We start from the raw sequence: 11,590 nt of genomic DNA, 5'->3' as shown, positions 1-11,590 counted from the left end.
CGCGATTGCTGCGTGATGGTTGTCTTTCCTTTTCTGGCGTTTTTCTGTGACCAGGAGAGAGTCAATTTTCCTCAAAAATAGACGTTCCCTCTTTGACAAGTTTTTGCCAGCTATGCCTATCCTGGGCTACTGTCTCCCAATGTGTGGTGTCGATGCCACACTCTTGATGTTTATCTTGAGGGGGTCTTTAAAACATTTTGTTTGGCCTCCCCATTTCCTTTCTTCTTTGGTGAGTTGGGCGTATGGCAGTTGTTTTGGTAAGTATACATCAGGCAGGCACACACAGTGCCCGCTCCACCTCAGCCAGTGCTGGATAATCTGCCTCAGTGCTGAAGATGTTGGCCTCTACGAGGACACTGACATTGGTGTGATGATCCTCCCACTTTGACAGGTTTCAGAGTAGCAGCCGTGTTAGGCTGTATTCGCAAAAAGAAAGGGAGTACTTGTGGCACCTTAGAGACTAACACATTTATTTGAGCATAAGCTTTTGTGAGCTACAGCTCCCTGACTTATGCTCAGATGAATTTGTTAGTCTCTAAGGTGCCACAAGTCCTTCTTTTCTTTCTCCCACTTTATGTTGAGGATCTTCCCAAGGAAGTGCTTGTCCTGGCGTTCCAGGTTTTCAGGTGTTTTCTACAATAACCCAAGTGTCACAGCCGTAGAGGAGAGTTGGGATTACCACCGCTTTATAAACTGAACGTCGTCTACAGTAGTCTCCACCTTTTTATGCACCAGCTTACTTTTTGAATTTAAAATCAACCCAGGATCTACCCTGCCCCTTCCACGAGGCCTCGCCCCACTCACTCCATTCCCCCGCTCGCTCCCTCCCTCGTTCACTCTCCCCCAGGTTGTTTGGGACATTGGGAAGGCGACCCAGAGGTGGGGGATAAGGTTTGTTTCAGGACTTCCCAGCAGCTGAACCCATCTCATGGCCTAGATTTTCCTGGTATTCAGCCTCCCGCTTCACTGTTTCCTAATTACATGCCGTCACTACCACCCCATCCTTGAAGAGACTAAACGCTTCCTGTCCTTTTCTCCCCTTCACTAGGCTAGTATCACATCCCCTACCCACGTCCCACTGTCCTGGCCAGTGCTTGGCCAAGCTAGGAAGCTCTAGCTCTTTTCATCTTTCGTCCTACATTGATTCTCGGCCAGCCCCTGATTACATGGGGCTTCAGCCTACCCCCAGGGTGCACAGTCCTGCAGGCAGCCCCACCCCTGTGTGTCACGCCAGCCGCCTTAGCCACAGCCAGCTCAACTGTACAGCCGGGGGGCTGGCCCCAGCATGCGGGGCAGAGGGTAGGTCAGGAGTGGGAAATACCATCGCGCAGCTCTGGAGGCAGGCAGGAAAAGGTCAGAAAACACGGACGAGTATAATCCTGTTCTCAATGGTGCGGCCTCAGCTGGTGCCTGTGAGCTGCACTGGTCAGCCCAGCTCTGTAAGTGTATGGCAGAGTTAGCAGCGGTTCAGAGATGGGAGTTGAAAGTGAGTGAGGGCCTGGGAAAATGACTCTTACTCGAGAGACTGAAAAACGTGGGCTTGTTAGCCTTAGGCAGGAGACGACTAAACAGGGACATAAGCGGCTACGAAATAGCGACTGGTCCAGTGACAGGAGATCGGAAAATTCGGTTCTCTCAGTCTCATGACACAAGGACCAGGGGCCAATCACTGACATGAAAAGGTGGCAAATTCACAGCTGAGCAAAGGAAATCCTTTCTCATCCCTGTGGCATTGGGGAACTCAGGCTGTCCCTGAGGCCAGGAACTACGATTCGAAGCGGGGAGCGGGTAGTTCGCTGGATAACCAGCACGGCCAGCATGAGCAAGGCAAATGCTCCCAACAATTCCGGCAGGGATGTTAAACCTCGCGCTTTGGGGCTTGAGCCGGTCTCTAATTATTAGAGCCCAGGATGAAACCTAACATGGGGGCAGATTAACCCACAGCTGCTGCAGGGGTTTTACACCTGGCCCTGGGCGTTCATGGCTCAGTGACAGGTGTCTGGGCTGGAGGACCCACAGGGCTGGGCCGGTCCAGCAAGGCCTGTGTGCATCAGTCCCACCCATTCAGGCGTGAAAGACCGAGCGAATGGAGGAGTTCCTGTCCCATGAGGGGATGTGCCAGCAGAGAGCGGCCCCCTCCTCTCTCCAAGACAGTGAGGAAAAACCCAAGCTGCGCATGGAGGAGCGTGACGGAGAAGAAGCCAGATGGCTGCGGGAGACAGGGACAGACGGGTGGTGTATACCCCAGACTTACCGCGGGTTGCAGCTTTATCTTTTCGTCTTGGGAGGTCTGAAGCTGTAGGAAAAGAGCCACAATCTGCTCCCCGATGTCTGCAGCACCCTTCCCTAGAGCCTGTCACCACCCCCTTCCAGCCAGGTGCGTTGTGGCTGCAGGGAAAGAGACAGGGCCTGCATTGGCTGTTTGAATCGCTTCGTCACTGAGCTGGGACTGCCTCTGCCTGGCCCTTGGGCCTGCCCCCAGCCAGACAGCACAAGGCAGAGTCCAGGGGGTCGGGTCCTGTACCCCCTGAAACCAGGACCGATGCTCTGGTGCCTGTAGGATCAAGCCTTGGAAGAGACAGGGAGAGGGGTCTGCTTCCTGTTCCTCCCACCACAGAGAATCCACCATCAGGAGCCACCCCACGCCCCAGAGGCCACAGGGGGCCAGTCTGCTGTGACACCCCACCCCCACCCCCCGGGACTTTTCACTGCTGTCCTGCACAGCAGCCTGGTGCTGGTCGGTCCATCACCTGCAGCACCCACTGCTTATGGGAAAGGGTAGCAGGCTTTGCTGCCTCCTGTTTGCTGTGCTCACAACCGTACAGACCCGAGACCACTCTTGGGCTCATTGCACATACAGAGGGGGAAACGGATTACCACATGGGCAGGAGCATTTCCCCAGAATACACTGGCAGGGACCATAGACGTTCAGCACCTTCGTCTGGTGCCGTTAGGGGCAGGGCAGCATACCCCACATGATCAATGTAATGCCAGCATTGACAGGATGGGGCTCAAGGACCTTGGTCCTTCTCAGCTGCTTCAGCCTCCAGCACCCAGGAAGACTTGATCATTTATAAAGGTCCTTATTTGGGGCCAGACTCTGCTCTGCCAAACCAGCCTAAATCCAGAATAACAATCACCAAAGACAGCTGGGGTGAGAGAGAACACCATCTGGCGCTATCTTTAGTCATAAATACTTCAAACCCCACAGTCCACGGGGAAGCCAATCTTCTCAGTCCAAAAGGACTGTCAGAGCCACAAGTGATGAGTGCAGCCCCACGGAAAGGTCAGGTCACTGACAGAACGGGAAGAAGCAAATTCAAAATGGATTTCCGCAGGCACAAGGAGGTCCCAGCCATGGACTGAGTAAAAATTTTAGGCCAACTTCAGGTCTAGAATCAATGGGTATAACCCCCGTGCGAGTCTCTTGAGCCAGACACAATGGGCTGTATGCAAATGGAGCTAGGTTACACAATGCATGTGAAGTGACCCAGAGATCACTGAGAAACTGGAAATGGCAGGCCTTGGGGTAGTACATGAGAGTATTTACTGAGCATTGGCCACACAGTTGGCTCTTTACTGAAAGGCAAGTAGGGGGAGAGGGTTCCAAGGGTCAGGGCTGCATGGCCGAAGGTATCACATCTTGGTGAGTTCTTCTGTGCACGTGCAGGGCTTCAGTGGAAGTTAATGGCTGCCATGTCTGCATCTGCCAGCAGTTAGTGCCCTGCTGGCTAAACTCTACCCCGTTACATTATTGTAAGTCCAGCATCACTCAATGGGGTTCTTTCATTGCCTCATAGAGGTATCTAGTCCAATCCCCTGCTTAAAGCAGGACCTAATCCCCAACTAAATCATCCCAGCCAGGGCTTTGTCAAGCTGGGCCTTAAAAAGCTCTAAGGAAGGAGACACCACCTCCCTAGGGAACCCATTCCAGTGCTTCACCACCCTCCTAGTGAAATAGGGTTTCCTAATATCCAACCTAGACCTCCCCCACTGCAACTTGAGACCATTGCTCCTTGTTCTGTCAGCTTTGTTCTTTCAGCTTTACACCAGTGTAACCAGATCAGCATGTGCCCCTTAATGACCTCATCTACGGCTCCCAGGACACAATACTAAGTGAACCCAACCATCCTTAAGCTACAAAACAAAGCCTCAGACATGGCAGGGCTGTGGTTCCTTCTCTGAGTTTAATAAACTAGAATAATTTATTTGACAGAACACAGAAACGTCACAGATACAGGGGAAAAACCGAAGAAGCAAGTTATCAATGAACAGTACAAAGTAACCACTTTACAAAAAGTACCACATTGCCCAGTCAGGTTACCTAAAAATAACAACGGTTGGTTTTCTCTCTCTAGCGCGCCCGACGTGCGTATATAAAGATCGAATGGGCAATGCACGGTCTCCAAACGTTCATGCTGAATGCAGGTGAGTAATGAATACGGGCAAAGATCTTTATTGAATAGAACTAACTCATCGGCGAGCTCGCTACTGTCATGATGAGTGTGTCGGGGATGGGACAGCAGGAGCTGTCTGACTATACACAATCTCCTCACCCACTGTTGTCCGGGTTTTTTTTCTCACGGAGGATGGATTGTTACTGCTTTCATTGGGTGTAACACTACAGGTCTTAACATCCAACTAGCCAGAGTTGCTTGGCCCTAGCTGGAGCCAGCACCACTGGCCAAGCTAGCGAGCACAGCTGGCTGTGAGAGGGCCTCTTACTGGGGTAAATTACCCACTGGCACATGCAGTTGCCCCAAATCCAGGCCGTTGTTGGAAGGGAAATTTCACATACGTGGTGGTGGAAGTGACACACTGTTAAGGGCCTGATCCGAAGCCCTCTGAAGGCAAGCAGAGTCTTAATGAGGCTGCCATTAGTTTCAGTGGGCTTTGGCTCAGGCCCGAGGGAATTTTCACTGGGGCACGTTAATCCCTGGGGTCACGCGGCTTGGTACAATGCAATTCCACCAGGAATGACTGCGAAATTCTGAGCTGAGTTACGCTGGTGAGCTCTGCAGCAGCTCTGCTGGGGGGTCCGTGGTGCTATTCTGGAGCTACCCCTGTGCAAATGAGATCAGCATCTGAGCGGGGTGCTGAGAGCCATTGAACCAAGCTGTAAATCCTGTACATAATGGAATCCACTTCCTGTCGCACCCCCCAGCACGCCCAGTTCCAGCACCTATGGCCGCCGCCCCACCGAGTTTAAGGGAGACTAAGCTGGTAGAAGAAATATGCCGATGGGCCTGGGGAGAGGCGAATAGCTGGGAAAGCAGGTCGCAGGCAGCTGTCAGTCAAAGTAGCCCCCACCCCAACCTAGACTCCATGCTGACCCCACCTCTCTTTGGCACGCTGCTCCCTGTCTCAAACACTCATAACTTCCCTATCCCCAGGGAAGACGTGGCCATCTCCCTCCCCCCGCCCCCCATTAGGTACAGCTCTGAGGTGTTCCTTAGCATTTACTAAATGGGAGGCTCTTCCTTGGCTACTCCGCACCCCTGCCCCAAACTAGCGCGCTGGGCTGCCGTTAGTGTAATTGCTTCCCTGCGAGATCTTAGCCTGGGCTGGATTCGAACCAGCGTCAACAGAATGTTCTAAGCCCCATCTGACCATCAGTGACATTCCCAGTCACTGCCTACATGCTACAGTCCTCCTGGGCTCTGCCCGCAAGGGAGTGACAACCTGGCAGCAATCAGCTGGATCCTCTGTTGCCAGTGGGTCAGACCAACTAGCTCAGGGTCCTGTCTTCGCCATTGGTCAGGAACAGATGTTTCAGAGATAGGTGCAAGGAGCTTCCCAGTGCATAGAATATTCTTGCCATGGGGGAAATGTCTTCCTAGCCTGCTCCTGCCCACTGCACCAGCTAGAAGTGGGCTAATGCCTGAAGCCTGCAGGTTTTGATCCCTTCTAAAAATATTATAATTTTTAGCCCCTCTCCTGAAATTGTGGCTGTTGTCACATCTGACTGTCAGATCCTCTTTTAAACCCTACTCTGCTCTGTGCTTGGATGTCCTGGGGTAGTGAGTTCTACAAGTTTTTCTGTGCTGTGTGTAAGGAATCTGTTATAATCCGGTTCAGTTTCACAGAGTGCCCTCTTGTCCTTGTAGTGTGAAAGGGTAAATAAGAGCAGCTGCTTTCCTTTCTCCAGCCCATTATTTTGTGCGCCTTCCTCATGCCCTCTCTTACTTATCTCCACTCTAAAGAGTCCCAGCATTTCAATCTTTCCTGAACCCCCTCTTCTGGCCTTCAAACAACCCCCAAACCCACCAACCTCATCAGCAGAAGCAAGACAGATCCAGACCCATCCACTCAAAGCGGCACCAGACTCTGCCAAAACAACAGATGTGAAACCTGCAGACATCTCTCCGCTGCTACAATGACCAGCACTCCGCCCAACCTGCCTTTCAAGACACATGGGCCCTACACGTGCCTATCACAACATGTGATGTATAAGACCCATTACAGCAAATGCCCCAACAATAACTGTGTGTGTGAAACCAGACTGTCGTATGAACTCACACAGCAAAATGATGAGACCAAAACACGCTATCACCATGGGCAAACACTTCTCACAACACGATTGCTCTGTATCAGCTCTCTCATTCCTGCTCCTCAAAGGAAACCGTCACAATGCCTTCAAAAGATGAGCCCGGGAACTTAAATGGAGAATGCTGCTAGACACCAAAAAGCATGGTCCTGGTTTTATGGCTCGTTACAATTTATAATCTACAAACCAGCCTTTGTCCTACAACTGCGGAGGTGTTAATTTCCCACTTCTCTGTAACTGGTCTCTGGCAATATGTTACCCCCTTATGCTTAACAACCTGTTCCACCTTGCACTGAGCTGTGTCCCCCTGAGTACCAGCCCCAGTCCTGGAGAAGAGCTCTGTGGAGCTCAAACGCTTGGTTCTTCCACCCCCATAAAGGCTATTCCCCCACCCAGCTTGTCCCTCTCATATCCTGGGACCAACACAGCCACAACACTACAAACACCAGTATCAGCAGGTCTCAGGGTACCCAGAATAGGCGTGGAGAATATATCAGATGGAGAGCACCCACCCTGGGTTCTCCAGGGCTTGACAGCAGAAGATGGTTTCCCATGCTTTCTCCAGAAGATTCCACATGGATGCAGATCGCCACAACAGAACTTTATCCTAAGGGGCATCTTTCCTCTAAACCAGCTCTCAAATCATTTAGACAGTTAAATAATCCTGGACGGCAGAGGAAGAGAGGGGAGAAAAGATGGACCAAATCCAGCCCTGAGGGATGCCTTCAGTACAGAGCATGGAGATGGGGGTTGTCTGAGTCCTCAGTGTCCTAAGGGCTGACAGGCCCACGAGGGAGGAATGGATTACAGGCTGCAGACTGACACAGGAGAGCTGGCCATTGCTTTCTCCCAGTGTGAAAGGTTTTCTTTAAATCTAATCTGGCCACTATTGACGAGTGAGTGAGTGTGTATGTGTGTGAGATATATATATATATACACACACACGCTCCCCTGCAGTCCCGGCACAGAAGATAAAGACATTATGGGTTTTGAAGACGCGACGATACTTTGGCTTCAAAGTGTTATCTTCAGTCACAGGATCAGCCTTGTCCAATCCCATTGGCCCTGGAAATCAAACACCACTGACCTCTTCAGGATTTTTCTCTCCTGCATTCCTAGGGTCAGGTGTGCGCACGGCCGTGGAGCTGATGGGGGCCCAAAGCAGAGTTTACCTCCAATGGAATAAATGCAAACACTGAATGTGCAGCTTACCACCCTGTTCCAGCCACTCTGCGGGGGCTCGTCCTACAGGCCAAACCCAGCCAAACCTCGTACGGGCCTCAGAGCGTTTTGCCTTGGCAAGGCCTCCAGGATTGGTCCCTTACGACTCAAACAACCTCGTCCATAGCCTTTATGGAGGAACTAGAAAGGCAAAGCCCAGAGAGCAGGAATCTCCTTCTAACGCCTCACCCTAGGACCATTCCCTTGCTCCCGTGATGGAAGGGACTGGGACTACGATCCTGCCTGTTTCTCTTGTCACGCCTAGGCCCGGAAATTGCCATTCACACCTTCCCCCCTTAACCTATGGATCCCAGCGCTCATCACTTCACAGCACCCCAGCCACACGCCAGGCCTATGGGGTGGAGAACAGCGTGGGACAGCGCACGGCCTGGGCTACACACAGCCACTGTGCTGCGGTAACTCCGCCCCGGCTGGCGGGCGAGCAGGTGGCTGAGTTCACAGTGAGGCACGTGTGTCCCTGTGCTAACGGCTTGAGCAGTCGCCAGAGACTATCCGCCTTTGGCAGCGCACCCTGCGACTCACTCGCCTGACTGACTGATTCCTGCCTCCTGCAGCTGGCCCCTCTGGCCTCCTGGCAATGGCCAAACGCAGCCGGCCCCATCCTTAAAGAGCCACTGTTCCAGTTTGCCAGGCTGAGGCTGGGCCGGCTGGTGCCCACTGCCTCCCATGTGCCAGCGGGCATCCGAACTCACTGTGGAACGGCTGCAGCTTGTGATCATGAGCAGCCCAAGTCCATGGCACGGCACACAAGGTGCAGGATGAGAGACGGGAAGCCCAGTGCAGAGGTTCATCAACAATTCAGGGAAGGAGATCCCAGAGCAGCGGTTCCCCAACCCTATGATGTCCACACTGGGGGCCAGCGCTCTCAGCACACTTGTCTGAACTGCTGGTGACCATCTCTCTCTCCAGTGATGGGCACAAGAGCCATTTCCCATCATCCCTCCTCTAAACATGCCGGATTAGGGGCACAGTGTGTTGCAGAAGAATCTAAGCTACTGGGGTCGATCCTCTAGCAGCCCCTTTCTCCTGACTCTGTAGAAGCTGAGTGGAACGGGCAGGGATCACGTAAGGTGACGCTTCCCCCAGGCAGGAACCCTTGTCCAGTCCTACCTGCAGCTAACAGTGGGCTCTGCATAGCCTCCCTGAGTGGCCAGCAGGAGCGCCCTGGCCCCGCCAGTCCTCCACCACTTCCTGCAAGACCCTGTGTGGGGCTAGGATCCTGGTGGGAGTCAAAGCAAGGCCAGCATGGGACCCACACTGGGGCGTCTAGTTACCCTCAAGGGAGGGAGTTCCTTGCCATCAGCCAGCCAGGTGAGGGACAGGGGCTGGGGGCCAGCAGGTTGGGGCGTGGGCACAGAGCTGTGTGCTAAGAGTAGGCACTTAGCACAGACCTGCAGGCTTTGCCAATAGGCTGTGACCCACGGGGAGGGCGAGTTACAGCCCGGGACTCAGTGCAGTCAGCTGATCGGTGTCACAACTGTTCTCCAGCCAGGGTGTGGAACTGTGCCCGCTTCGTACATTGTCCCATCTGCAGTGAAAACAATTTGCCTAGAAAATAAACCCTTTCACACGCATTGTCTGCCCTACCCCTTCCTCCCACCCCCGTAACAAAGATTTGTCTTGTCTGGATTATACAAAATGCATAAAAGATGCAGATCATATGAAAGGGCTGAGAGCAGCTGCTCCAGAGTGAAAACAGGGCCAGGAACTAGAGGGGGCCAAATCCTAAGAGGTGTTGAGTGTCGGTGACACCTGATTGCTGCAATCCCCCTCAGGATCCGGCCCACCGCCCTGTGCTCGTTCTCCGAGACAGCTGATGAGACTTCAGCCTAGGTAGCTAGATGCACAGTGATAAATATGGCACAGCTGTAAGGTTATAATTGCCGTCACCATCTGGGTGATCCATAGGCTCCCGGTACATGTAGAAAAAAAAAATCATACAAAATATAAGAAGCCTAATGCAGAGGTGTTACTGGAAACAAACAAAACTGGTTAAAAGAATCCCGTTTATCTGTCATTCAGCTGTGGCGAGTTTGTCCCCTCCTCATCTTCCTCCTTGTCGTCTTTCATGCCCTTCAGTCTCTGCCGGGCGAAGTCTTCAAACACAATGTCGTCGTCACTGGCAGAAGACACAGGGAGAAGGTTACAATGGAACGGGTGGGAGGCAACTGCGTCCCCTGGTGCCCGTGCTGGGACCTTGCTTCGCAACTAGGGGCAGGTGGGCTGGCTCTGGCCTCACCTGATCATACAGGTTGGGAAGTCTCGTTCAGTCTCTGCTGTTTTTGGGTTCGCTGTGGGGAAAAAGGAGTGGAGGGAGCAGCTAGCAAAAGCAGCCCCTGGGAAATGAGTGCCAGAGGGAGCAGAGAGGGGGAGATGTGGAGTATATAGGGCATCCTGTGGGGCCAGCTCAGTTTAAGGGAATGGGGATCCTACCCTCACAACAGCAGAAGCTCCCCTTGAGCTAAAGAAACACCTCGTCAGCAGTGACGTTTTGTAAGGAGTGAAGAGTGGGGATCAGACGTCAGTTACAGGAGCAAAGGGTTCGCAAGGTGCCTTCTGCAATGATCAGAACCTCACAGGCCGTCGCTGCTCAGTACAGGCTCTGCGAGGGCCAGTCCTGCCAGGCACCCAGTGAGGCATCACAGCTGGAAACAACCTCACGCACTCGTATCGGGCAAGGGAGCAGGACCTGAGAGCGGGGCTGAAATCAAAGCCACAAACAGAGGTCTAGTCACCTCTTGGTTCTCCCAGTGAGCCCCGAGTGATTTTTGGTGGGGGAGTTACCCTAGGCACAGCAGGAGGAGATATTGGCACCAGCCAACTAACCATGGTCCGAACCTGCAGCATTTGAGTTTCAAATAACTCCCAAAGTTTGGAGTTGTTTGGGCCCAGGGTTTTGATCTTTGCCCCCAGATCACCCCCTAAACCCGTTTAATCCTCTGGGCTTTTTTCGCCTTCATAACCAGGGCTGAAGAGGAACTAAGGGTCTTTTCATCAGGAACTGTGTGGCATATAGAGAGGGCACGGGGGCAGAGGAATACGGGTTATGCAAGATGGCGCTTTCTATAAAAATAGCCAGGGATGAGTTGCTAGGTAGTGCATTAGCTTTCCTGCAGTTAGGCAGATTAAGCCTGTTTAAAGGGGTTGTTTTTGCGTTAAAACACAGAAATGGATTGAGTGGAATCTGCTCTTACAGGAAGGCCTGCAGCCGCTGCAAGAGGATGTGTCCGAGACAGGCGGACGCAAACCACTGACTGACGCAAACCAGTGCAGCTGGCGCATGGATACAGAAGCTAAACAGGGGATTTGAGCATCACACTTTAGCTCAGAAGGTGCACTGGACACCCAAGACCCGGGGACACCGGGATGATGATGTGGGTCCTCCTTCCAGCTCTGTGTATTGCTTAGTCTTAGGGAAGCATGATCATAGTCAGGGTTTATAGTGACATTGAGTACAGCGTACAGGGTGTACTTCTTTTGGTAAAAAGCCCATCAGCCTTTGGGAAATAAAGGTACTTCCAGTGAATTGTTGACTCAAAGCCTTACGACTGGAACTGGATCCCAAAATTCCTATGGGGTCGGGGGGTCTAAGTACCGGAACAGGGATGGAGACAAGCAAATCTCTACAGAATGACGCAGACTTAGTATCGTCAATACAGCTGATTTGGCTTCCAAGCTACCAATTTGCTAGATAGGGTGGAGGGGACATGGAATATGCAATAAGGAGCAGAGAAGGCAGAAAGAACGAGAAAGCGTTTCCAGCAGACAGGTACCAGACAAATTCTGATGAAGAGAGCCCTG

At 52.5% G+C, this 11,590-nt stretch overlaps 1 protein-coding gene across 4 annotated transcripts in view; it reads right to left on the bottom strand.

The window, feature by feature from the left end:
* Positions 1–4,168: 4,168 nt before the first annotated feature.
* The window catches only part of ARRB1 (arrestin beta 1), a 179,690-nt gene continuing 172,268 nt past the window's right edge, over positions 4,169–11,590 (bottom strand). For 3 of the 4 annotated variants that reach the window (XM_073333850.1, XM_073333860.1, XM_073333868.1), the window contains one exon: positions 4,169–9,908. In XM_073333850.1, the coding sequence (XP_073189951.1) occupies positions 9,797–9,908 (112 nt within the window). In that variant the 3' untranslated portion in view covers positions 4,169–9,796. Of the gene's footprint in view, positions 9,909–10,028; positions 10,081–11,590 lie in introns of all 4 variants that reach the window. The other variant, XM_073333877.1, reaches the window with a different exon arrangement.

Source organism: Lepidochelys kempii, chromosome 1, assembly GCF_965140265.1.
Source record: "Lepidochelys kempii isolate rLepKem1 chromosome 1, rLepKem1.hap2, whole genome shotgun sequence".
Classification (NCBI taxonomy): Eukaryota; Metazoa; Chordata; order Testudines; family Cheloniidae; genus Lepidochelys; species Lepidochelys kempii.
This window is presented reverse-complemented; position numbering and strand designations above follow the sequence as displayed.